At 34.4% G+C, this 10,952-nt stretch overlaps 3 protein-coding genes and 1 long non-coding RNA gene across 9 annotated transcripts; 2 read left to right on the plus strand and 2 right to left on the minus strand.

Annotated features, from left to right (window-relative positions):
- On the minus strand, window positions 1–1,041 carry LOC125585238. The gene is made up of 2 exons (XR_007322187.1): window positions 836–1,041; window positions 1–329 (listed from the first exon to the last, which is right to left on the minus strand). It is a non-coding gene; the product is annotated as an uncharacterized LOC125585238 (long non-coding RNA).
- Window positions 1,042–1,140: 99 nt separating this feature from the next.
- Window positions 1,141–3,321, plus strand: LOC106446977 (cell division control protein 6 homolog). Its single transcript, XM_048756016.1, has 7 exons — window positions 1,141–1,199; window positions 1,420–1,467; window positions 1,974–2,031; window positions 2,175–2,255; window positions 2,376–2,468; window positions 2,750–3,009; window positions 3,147–3,321. The coding sequence occupies exons 1-6, from the start codon at window positions 1,141–1,143 to the stop codon at window positions 2,837–2,839; spliced, it is 429 nt and encodes a 142-aa protein (XP_048611973.1). The 3' UTR covers window positions 2,840–3,009; window positions 3,147–3,321.
- A 421-nt stretch (window positions 3,322–3,742) lies between these two features.
- LOC106448764 (major pollen allergen Ole e 10) lies at window positions 3,743–5,339 on the minus strand. Its single transcript, XM_048753948.1, has one exon. The coding sequence runs from the start codon at window positions 5,135–5,137 to the stop codon at window positions 4,784–4,786; it is 354 nt and encodes a 117-aa protein (XP_048609905.1). The 5' UTR covers window positions 5,138–5,339; the 3' UTR covers window positions 3,743–4,783.
- Window positions 5,340–5,575: 236 nt separating this feature from the next.
- On the plus strand, window positions 5,576–8,617 carry LOC106450057 (probable ATP-dependent RNA helicase ddx17). 6 transcript variants are annotated; one of them, XM_013891714.3, is made up of 5 exons: window positions 5,576–6,375; window positions 6,501–6,528; window positions 6,626–6,739; window positions 7,046–7,090; window positions 7,157–7,446. In XM_013891714.3, the coding sequence occupies exons 1-5, from the start codon at window positions 6,275–6,277 to the stop codon at window positions 7,169–7,171; spliced, it is 303 nt and encodes a 100-aa protein (XP_013747168.1). In that variant the 5' UTR covers window positions 5,576–6,274; the 3' UTR covers window positions 7,172–7,446. The 6 variants fall into 6 exon arrangements, with proteins under 6 accessions (XP_013747168.1, XP_048609904.1, XP_013747167.1 ...); XM_048753947.1 differs by lacking the exon at window positions 6,501–6,528 and adding an exon at window positions 8,236–8,617 and having other exon boundaries at window positions 5,853–6,375; window positions 7,157–7,311; XM_013891713.3 differs by having other exon boundaries at window positions 6,199–6,375; window positions 7,046–7,446.
- The last annotated feature ends 2,335 nt before the right edge of the window (window positions 8,618–10,952 follow it).

Genomic DNA, 10,952 nt, shown 5'->3' on the forward strand with positions numbered 1-10,952 from the left:
TTATAAAAAGGTGAAAGTAAGTTGGTTATGAATTATGGAAGTGATGAAAGTAATTGCTAACGGGCAGCGACAAGAATGACCAAAAAATCAAGAAAAATCGGAAAATCAAACACTAAACGTCCGAAAAATGTATGGACGGTAAATAAAACAAATAGAAAATGATATAATGGACGATGGGACAAATAATAAATAATATGTTGGGGCCGGGCCTGAGGTCCATTGCATACTCGTCGTCCGAGAGGTCTGGTCCCTTGGCGGCTTCCTCAGGGACGATGTTGTTTGGTGTCTTGTTTACGTATCGTGATCTTGTTGACGATAAAAGAAACCCACTCCAAACAAAACACACTCTTAATAATAGTTCAAAATCTTGAATATGAATTGCAAAGCAGGAGTGTTACAAAAAAAAGGATTGCAAAGCAGGAAAGGCGATATCACTCATAAAAAAAATACTGAACTACTTAGCTTTTTATTTTGATAAGATGAATCACTTTGTTATTCAATAGGAAAAGGAGAAATATTCCAAAGCCCAACAGTTTGAATTACAAAAATAACTTATTAATTTTACTAGAGTTAGTTTCAATGATACTATATTTTACAATGAAAAATAGAGTGATGAACAAAAAGCTAAACAAATTACTCTATATATAGTACGCTATATTCTACTCTATATTTAGAGTAAATTATATTTTATTCTATTATAGAATAGAAAATAGAATACTATTAAATCATTTTTTACTCTAAAGTTTAAATTCTATTTTAGAGTAAAAAATAAAATAATGTCGAAGATGCCCATATACAAATCTTTTTTTGGGTCAAAATGCAAGTCTTTATTTACCTGAACACAACAATATAGAGCCGAGCTGAAGGGCAAGACTTTTGTACGTGATCGTAGTATGTGACGTCGTCTCGTCCACGCTGCATTGAAGAGTACCTACGCACTAAGATCGTTTTTAGAAAAGAAAGAACGTTTTGATTCGAGGCGGATCCCTTTTCGAAGATGCCCATATACAAATCTTTTTTTGGGTCAAAATGCAAGTCTTTATTTACCTGAACACAACAATATAGAGCCAACAAAATGCATATACAAATTTGAGTGGATGGTGGCTCTTGATAAGATGTTATAGCCAATTTGAGAATCAAATGGAGAGAGACATAACAAAGGCCACCACGCTTATCGCCTCTTATCTTCTTTCTACCTAGTATTTATCAAAATCTGCCTTTCATATTTCATTCTTATGCATATATACAACTGATATTTTGTTGGCTACGTAACATAAGATATATCATCGGTTTATGTGGGTATCCTTTTTCTATAATTTTTTTAATGAACAGGATAGCTGAAAGAAATACCTCCACGCCGTATTTATGTTGATATCTCATACTTGAGCGATTATATATGTGGAAATAAATAAATATAAGTGCATTGACACATCGATCACCTAGGTTTCTATCTTCTAGTGTTCTTCTGTAAGTTATGATTCTTAAATCAACATTTTTGAAATTTCTGATAAGGATCATAAAGGGTGAAATCTTAAGTTCATTCAGTTTTTGTGCATGTAAAATGTGAATAAACTATAAGGTTAAGGTAAGTTTGCAAGAGATTTTATTTTCTTGGTGGAAATTGGCTTTGCATGGAAATTAAAATGATCGTTTTTCTGTCTTTTGTTTTGCCGAGAGAATGAAAAGAATAGATGGTGTCAGATCTATTGCCAATGTCACAAAGAACATTTTTGTTTCAAAGCAGTTGGTGTTCAAGAAATTCTCAGGATTAAACGAGTAGAACCATGTAAATAACAAATTTTAGAACCTAAGCACTAGGTTGATATATGTGATCTAAACTCATACTGAATTTACCTTGATCATAAATTCTTATATATCAACTCTGTTCTTACCGGGATTTCCATATGTTACATTTCAATTAAAAGCCTTGATGCTCAATTTTTTTTTCTTTTTTTCTTTTTGCGTTGTGCCAGAAAGGTAGAAAGTATCAGCTGCATCAGAAGACATGAGAAAGGCTCGATCTGTCTGCCGGTGAATACTATTGAATTGTTATCTCTGAAGTTTCGTAAGAAGAATGATATAGTACACTATCTATAATAATTGTCTATTCTTGAAATCATCACACTGAAGTCGCCAATCCTTTTTTTTTTCTTTTCTTATTGTTCGATATTCAGGAGTGCCTTAGAAATCTTAGAAACAGAATTAAAGGTTCAACAGATCAAGAACCACAAAGTCCAGTTGCAGAGGATCAAGTGGTTAGTATTTTCACTCTCTACTTTACTCGGTCGGTTCATTACTGACTCACGATGTAAATATGTAGGATCCATATAATATGTGGTCTTATATCTTAATTGCTATTATTGATATCTCTACAGGTCAAGAAGATGAATCATATGGTAACTTCATTGGCAAACACCTTTAAATCTCCACTAGTTGACACCATTCAATCTATTCTTCAACACCAGCAAGTAAGTTACATCAACATAAACTTATTGATATCTGGTACTTTTCGTTCTCAAGTCTTAGTATATTTTACAACATGCATATGCAAATCTTTTTTCTTGTTTGCCATTGTGTTCTAAAGTATAGTTCATATATTTTAAAAATATATACTAAGTTTTGGATGACAAATATGAAGTCACAAAGAAACTTAAGACCCATGCTGGTTTATTTCGCGTATGGTTAAGTATACTGAATCTGAAAGTTAGTAGTGGACAGTAATCACATTGCTTCTATTGAAAACTTGCAGATCGTAGTCTGCTCTGCTGCAAAGGCCTTTAGAGAAAGCAAAAAGGACATAAGCATTGCACTATTGCCGAGAATAATATTTATTGAATGAACAATGGACACAAACACATATAACTAAAGACATTGTACATAATATTTTCGTCTCTGTTTTGACAGTTTGATGCAATTAAATAAGTTATACTTGGAAATATGTAAATCTTCGATGATCACTCCAGCTGGAATTGTAGAGTTCAGTAACATTGTACGGTGCTAAACGACCAGGTATTAACTCCTACAAAGAATACTCGATCATCTTCTTCGAAGTGATAACAGTTTTAGAACAACTCTCATGTTTGTGTTTGGTTTATATAATCAAAGATCAAATAGAATCTTGAAAGTGTGCCACTTTAAATTGGCAGAGGGGATTCTAAAGCTCGGGAGGATAAGCTAAAGAGAGTGAGCCTAAGAGTAGGCGATTGAGTTACATCAATTTTTTTTTAATTGTTTTGGTGGTGATGGACAGAGATAAAAGAGTGAGAGCAAGAGAAATAAGTTCCCATTGCAAGTAAATTATATTTGACATCACATCCGTCATTCTCCTGTAAGTCAAAAGTAATGACCAAGCAAGCCAAAATTTTGTAGATATTTAAGAGTGAGATAGCACACATATCTCCATGCCTACCATTGCTATCACAAGGCTGAGGGAGGTTATTACTCTTGGTTATTCACATTGTCACTCTGTGAATAGCACACTTTAAGAACTACGTCGACCCAGAGTAGCTAGTAGCTCTACTGATAAAGTTTTTTTTCTAAGGTAGAGGTGTTAGGTTTGAGTTTCACTAGTTGAGCGAAGAGGACTTAGCAACAGGCTTTTGTCCCTGGCCCAAGAAGTCATGTGCTATTTTAGGATTCAAACCATAACTTCTTGAATTAAAAAAGTATTTTAGTACAGTGTCTCATTCTAGGATGTTAGAAAGGTCTTGGGTTTACAGAAAACTGCAGAAACTGAGGAAGCTAGAACAAAAAAGTTTATCCTTTCATCCAGTTTGAAGTGTATGGGATGGTAAGAGTACTTTACTTTGGTTGATAATTGGCTGGATGTAGGTAAGCTTCTATTTTGGCTTAGCTTTGATGATTTAACAAGTTCTCGAACTCTGTGATTGACAATGGCGGAGCCAAGAAAATATTTTAGAGGAGTCAATTTCATCATATATATATACATATATTACATGGGTCAATTGGTAACATTTCTCAGTTTTCTTTCCAAAATTCAAGTAAACTTTTATGTTTATAAAAATTGACATGGGTCATGTGACCCCCCTACCAAAGAGCTGCTTCATCCACTGGTGATTGATGTATTTTGTTTTCGTTTGAAACAAAAAGTTGAAGGCTTTGTATGTCGATTTTTTTTTTTTTGAAGGCATTTTGTATGTAGATCTTCTGAAGAAGGATTTGGTCTCTGCGATGGTTCTACAGAAGTTGAAACTCTTCCATCAGTAACATACATGTTCAAAAAAGTAGCCTTCTTTTGGTTGTGAGATACTGAGATACTAAGATGTAGGCTATTATCAAGCCCACTCACATTTTAAAAATGTTGGTAAATTTTGGTTTCTTTGAACAATCAAGTTACAGATTCTGATGATGAATATATTGATTCCGGTCTTTTGTATCCAATCGCGTTTGGTTTGACATTTTTTTTTTATTGAAAGGGTTTGGTTTGTCAAGAAAGGTTATGATGCTTACACCAAGTTGGCCCAGCGAAATTTTTAAAAGAAAAAGTTGGTCCAGCGAATTGCAGTGGATAAAGTATCTTGAGTTAGGCATCGTCTATTAATTTGAAAGATACCGAACGATCTATATGGTTGAAAGATACCGAACGATGCCATGCCTTCGATATTTTCGTTATACTTAATTACTTAAACGAAACATTATGAGGACTTATTTTTATAACTATAAAATTGGTAAAAGAAAAACGACATTGGATCTGCCATAACCATACATCCTATCAGGCTATGAGGTATGCCGTGGATCACATATCGAAAACCAACGAAAATACTTAAGCATAGACACAACTACCATAACTAGGGTTTGTAGTAGTCAACATGGCACTGTTTGGGAAAAAGAACTTGCACGCGTAGTCGGTGCGGTCATGGGTTGCGTAATATGCGTTCATCACGTAAGACGCATGGCCTAATGGAGTATTGGGGTTGTAACAGGCTCCGCCTTCTAGGATTGGTCTGCAGTCAACTCCATTAGCGCATGCAAACCCGAGATTTTCTTCTAGCTGTTTCTCTTTCGACGTCGGAGAGGCCACGCACCATTGTGTGGAGCTCGCCAATGGAAGGTGGTGAATCATGATGGAAGATACGAGGATAACAATGAGCGTCGAAAACGGTGACATCTTTGCCATCTCTTCAATATGATATTCAAAGAGATGTTGTAGATATTGATCTATGAGAGTAGTCTGGGCTATGTCTTTATATATATACTGAACCGAATCTATAAATATAAAAGAAAATAATGTTTAATGTTAAGATATCAACCCCATTCAATTTAGATGATTTGAATACAGAAAATCTCTGAACATTCTCTTCGTCGCGTCTGTTATTATTTCTTGGAAATTGAAACTTTTCTACAAAAAAATGGAGAATATATAGAAGAAAATCGAAGAGAGTTTGAATAAACATTTGAAATTTATGTGTATGATAGTCAAAATATTTTAAATTTCAAATGTTTATTCAAACTCTCTTCGATTTTCTTCTATATATTCTCCATTTTTTGTAGAAAAGTTCCAATTTCCAAAAAATAATAACAGACGCGGTGAAGAGAATGTTCGAAGATTTTCTGTATTCGAATCATCTAAATTGAATGGGGTTGAAACATTAAATCGCTAGATAGTCAAAATATTTTAAATACGGTAGAAAAAGATCTCTATAAGTAGAAAATATCACAGAAACTTTGAAGGTTGGTGAAAACACCTCTTCGTAATAAGACTCATCCAAGATAGTTTAATTAGTGCATTTTGATGGATGAAATTATCCAAAATAATAAATGACAAATTTACTTTTATTATAGTAAATATTTAAGTTTAAGTTTAGACAAATAAATAATTATGATATTTGTTCAAAAAGTTGCAAAATCACTCTTTTTGCTAAAATCGTAAAAACTACAATTTTCATCAAAATAACAAAACTACAATTGTCTTTCGTGACAAAAAAAAGAAGCAAAACTACAACTCTACAATTGTCATATGTCGTTTAACTAAGAGAGAATTAGTGAAATATACACGATAATGAGTGAAATTATGGAAATTCACATGATATGGCTTCGAAAATCCAATTTTAACCTTACCACTTGGACACATGCATAGATAGAAGATTGAGAAAGATATTGAAAGTTACTATGGAGTAAGCTTGCTGTTCATTGTAGCTAGGCACTTAGAGCAGGATTAGGATTTAAAAAAAAATAATTAACATAAGGAACGTCTCCTAAGTAGGAGTTAAAAGAACGTGTCTTAGAGGACACGTGTTGTAATTGTGTCGCTCCCATGACAAAAAAAACCGGTGAAGAGTCTTCTGTTTCTCTATCTCTCCCTCTCTGTGTTGCTCCCGATGAAGAAAATAGCTTGCAGCCGACTGGAATTGAAATGTAAAGCTTTGTTGTTTTGTTTTTCTGTTTGAATCTTTCAATTATGTGTTTGCATCCTTCACCCAGATTCTTATAATAAGCTAGGAGAGATGATGATTTCAAAATTTTTTTAATGGTTGTTGCAGGATGTGGAATATTCTCAATTTTGAATTTGTTCGATTGAAAGCTCAAAACTTTGACTTATTGTGTCTGTGGATGACATGATCCGTTAGACTGGATTTTAAAGTTTGTGTCTTTTGTGAATGGGCAGGTGAAGAGAGAGTTAAGAGGCATCGAGGAACAGAGAAAGATGATGAGAAGAGAAGCAGGAGAAGTGAGAAGAAGAAGGAAAAGAAATCTCACAAGCACCACCGATCAAGTACATGTAATAATACTCCTTTAATCCTTTCCTATTATCTGACTTGATTGATGTGTAGTAGCAATAGCATGTGATAGCTAGAACCTTGATGATCTATTGAGTCCAGTTAAATTTTATGCGTCATCAGTGAGCAAGAAAGTATTTTGTTTTGGTTACAGATTAAATGAATCTTTTCATCACATTTCTTTTAGTTAATGTTTTAAGCATGAGCTGTATTCGTTGTCTTTGTTTTTCAGTATGATTTGTGTTTCTTGCGGTTGTTATTGACAAAGAGTTCTTTCATGCTGACATATTGTTTTTTTATCCGATCAGCGAAGAAGTCGAAGGATGATAAGCACAAAAAGAAAGACGCAGAAGGTGACCACATATATGGTGGCTCTTTGATGGAACAGAGAACTTTAAGAATCACATTTGTCTTGGCAGGTGTTGAGATTGTAATTGCTACACCTGGTCGTTTGATTGATATGTTGGAGTGCCAACACACTAAATTGAAGAGGGTGACTTACCTTGCGTTGGATGAGGCTGACAGAATGTTAGACATGGGATTTGAACCACAAATCATAAAGATTGTATCTCAGGTTTGCTTTTACTTCCTCCAAAGCTATCACATATAGCTTTTATACCTGAGCATTTGTATTCTGCTACTAAAAACCTTATGATCTCATTAGACATTGTCATTTATAATTTTTTTTTAAAAAACCCTTAATCGAGTTCTTATATTGGAACACTCAAACTAACGGTCTTTTAACAAAAGTTCTTAACTTAACTTTAATACTTAAATATATTCATTAAGAGACCCTAACGGGGATCCATGGTTAATCATGCTCTTATATCAACTTTATTTATCTCGTTATTTCTCTCGTTCATGTACTTTCTCAGGGTAAGAACTTTATAGGAATGATCCTAGATCATTTATCGAGTATCCCATTTCTAAAGCGTTAAATATGTTGTTATCGATACTTTTAGACGATACAATATAAACATACTTTACTGAGTTACATAACATCAAAAAATAGTTGATATCCTGAATTATTTTGAGTCACAGTTTGATATAATTGTTAGGAAGAATTAGTTTAGTTTTGATGGGATCATATACAATTTGGTATACTAATTGGTGGAGGCTAATATTGAAAGATAATAATCTTATATAACCGAACTATGTATATATTAGTAGACTTAAGTGTGTAAAATTGTTGTTAATGAATAATGAATATTTTTGAGGATGCATATAAAGTTTCTAGTTAACTAATAATGAACAAATATGTTATAAGATACATGTAATGTTTTTTTTTTTTGAATTGATTTTAAATTCATTTAAGAAGAAAACTTTTTTACAGAGGATGCAACATTATTAGAGAGTTTTTGATAACTGAAACAGAGGACAAACATAGTTTATCTTACTGAGAACCATGTTTCCATGGCTTTAGTGTACTTGCAAGCTCCCACGAGACGTAAACTGGAGATACGGTTTCTTACTGCTTTGTCTATGCTTTTGATTAAAGTTGCAGGGCTGTTAGAACTTTCTCCATGCCTTCTGCTGTTCCTTTCCTTCCAAATAGCAGACAGAGTCGACTGAAATACATATCTGATCAAGAACAAACGGGTCGAGTTACTAGTCTGGTCTGATAGAAGCCGAATCACCCCTTCCCATTCATTCGTAAATTGCAGGGCCAATAGCTTAAGAGTGAGACTTTTCCAAACTTCTTCTGAGAATCTGCACTTATAAAATAGGTGGTTGCGAGTTTCAAGTGGCTCAGGGCAGAGACAGCAAGTTGTAGTCGCCGCCGTATTCCAGTTTAAACATCTATCACCCGTGGGAAGTCTGTTCAGAACCGCAATCCAAGCCATAAAGGAGAATCAAGGCGTATTATAAGGGAACCAAATACTTTTGCACCAGTCTACCTTTGCTTGCTCAACACGGAGGAGCTTCCATGTCGCTTTGGAGCTAAATTGTGTTCTGTAGTTGTTTTCCCCTGTTTTCCACATGTATACATCCTCATTCTGATTCAGGCTACGTAGTCGCAGAGTAGTGATCACCTCTTCTATGGCGTTAAACATTCCTTCTCGATGTCTTCTTCGGCAGTGATGACGTAGAGCCTTCTCGACGGTATCGTTGAGTTTAATGCCCAAATCAATCATCCCTCCGCCATTAGTTATGTCAATAAGTCTGCCCAGAGAGGACCATTGGTCAAACCAGAATGATGTCGAAGCTCCATTATTGACGTCCACCTTCTAGAAACGCATCGCAATAGCTCTGTATTTCAATATTTTCTTCCACATCCATGATCCCAAGGAGCTGCTATCTTTGACCGACCAGAAAGAGTTCTTCCGAATCAAGTATCTTTTAATCCATCTCACCCACAGGGATGATTTAGATGACATAATCCTCCAGACCAGCTTTAAACATGATACATCATTCACTTCTTTGATTGATCGTAGGCCCAATCCTCCCTCATCCTTTGGCTTACAACAATCTCTCCATGATACCTTTGCTTTCTTTGTGCTTAACACCGGACCAGACCATAAGAAGGCAGCACATAGACTGTCTATCTCTTGAATGCATTTCTTAGGTAATCTAAATGCAGATATCCAGAAGTTAGTTAGGCTGTGTATCACTGAAGCTATCAACTGTAGTCTCCCGGCAAAGGAGAGAAATCTAGCAGTCCAGGAGCTTATTCGGGACCTGATTTTCTCTATGAGTGGAGCGTAGTCTTGAGCAGTCATTTGTTTCGTCAACAGCGGCAGCCCAAGATAACGGACCGGAAGCTCACCATTAGAGAAAGTGTAATGGCTGAGCATGTCTTGCTTTTCTGTTTCATCTAAACCTGCCAGATAGAGGGTGGACTTTTCCATACTGATATGCAGGCCTGAAGCTTCTGCAAAGCTTTTGAATATATCGAGAATGTCATCCACGGAGCTTCTCCTACCGTCTGATAATATAAGCAGATCATCTGCAAAGCTTAGGTGTGTAAGCTTTAGGTCCTGACAGTATGGATGATTTCCAAATTTCCTCTGAACCGCCGCTCTGTCTAACATTTTAGAGAGAACCTCCATGCATATGACAAATAAATAGGGAGACAGAGCACAACCTTGGCGGAGGCCTCTTTTACTGTTAAAATACTCCGCGAGTTCACCATTTATTTGGACTGAAAAGGAAGCAAGAGAGATGCATTTCTCAATCCAGGTAATGTAGATACATGTAATGTTAGCAGGTAACAAATTTCTTATAATGTATACATTAACGAAGTAATACCAAACCATATAAATTTTGATGGTGTAATAAATTTTGAAATGGTAGTTAACGAATACTCAGTGACTTAGAGAATACACATAATGTTCTCAGCTAACTAATAATGTATAATTGATATCTTAGAAGATACATATAATGTTAGTGAGTAACAAAATTCTTATAATGTACACATTTAATGAAGTAATACGAAATACATATTAAAATTTTTGTTACAGTTACTTAAACAGATCCGATTACGACTCCCATAACCAAACTGGGAACTCCGTATAGTGGATGCATGTTCCTATGTCACACAAGAAGGGCGTGATGATGATCTTTTCAAGCGTGTAGATGACAGTGAATGATTTGCTGTTAGGAATATTAGGCTCATATTTCTCAATGTGAATGGAACTCCAGGTATTGGATAGTTTGGAGGTTTGATGTGCCGATTAATTGTTACATTAGATTATTTATGCTGAGGAGCAGCTCAGTATATTTCTGCTGGTTCTAAAGCTCGCAGTAGAGATATGGATGGACTTTGGGGGACAAGAGAATGAGTTTGTAATGAATGGCAAACGAGATAAAGACTACCTTTAGATGTTCGATATAGAAAAATATCTCTATAAAATTATCTAAGAAGTCAGTTTCCTATGTCAGGCTTACGTTAATTCTCACGATGGTTTATTACATTGTAAACCTTAATGAATTAATATTATTTTGCAATTGTTTTTATCAAAATTTATATTTTAGTTTTTAGTAATAATTTTGTTTCTTAAATAAAAAAGGAAAATATCTATAATTTTTTCAAAATATCTATAAACTATTTTTATTTTCGTTTTTAATATATATATATATATATATATAATCATATCAATATCATAAAGAAATTTAATATCAAAAAGGAAATATCTCAAAAATAAAAATACATAGCAGTTTGTTATATTTAAAACATGTAATTTGACAATAAGAAATTTCCTTTTATATAAATCT

The sequence above is a fragment of the Brassica napus genome, chromosome C4, assembly GCF_020379485.1.
Source record: "Brassica napus cultivar Da-Ae chromosome C4, Da-Ae, whole genome shotgun sequence".
NCBI classification, from domain to species: Eukaryota; Viridiplantae; Streptophyta; class Magnoliopsida; order Brassicales; family Brassicaceae; genus Brassica; species Brassica napus.

What these genes read in the sequence shown, in the direction of transcription:
- LOC106446977 (XM_048756016.1), top strand. Translation starts at nt 1,141, where the DNA reads ATGGAGAGAGACATAACAAAGGCCACCACGCTTATCGCCTCTTATCTT. An exon ending in AAGGCTCGATCTGTCTGCCG is followed by an intron (nt 2,032 to 2,174) that starts GTGAATACTATT and finishes TTCGATATTCAG; the next exon opens with GAGTGCCTTAGAAATCTTAG. An exon ending in CTATTCTTCAACACCAGCAA is followed by an intron (nt 2,469 to 2,749) that starts GTAAGTTACATC and finishes GAAAACTTGCAG; the next exon opens with ATCGTAGTCTGCTCTGCTGC.
- LOC106448764 (XM_048753948.1), bottom strand. Translation starts at nt 5,137, where the DNA reads ATGGCAAAGATGTCACCGTTTTCGACGCTCATTGTTATCCTCGTATCT.
- LOC106450057 (XM_013891711.3), top strand. Translation starts at nt 6,339, where the DNA reads ATGAAGAAAATAGCTTGCAGCCGACTGGAATTGAAAT. An exon ending in CAGCCGACTGGAATTGAAAT is followed by an intron (nt 6,376 to 6,625) that starts GTAAAGCTTTGT and finishes GTGAATGGGCAG; the next exon opens with GTGAAGAGAGAGTTAAGAGG. An exon ending in GCACCACCGATCAAGTACAT is followed by an intron (nt 6,740 to 7,045) that starts GTAATAATACTC and finishes TTATCCGATCAG; the next exon opens with CGAAGAAGTCGAAGGATGAT.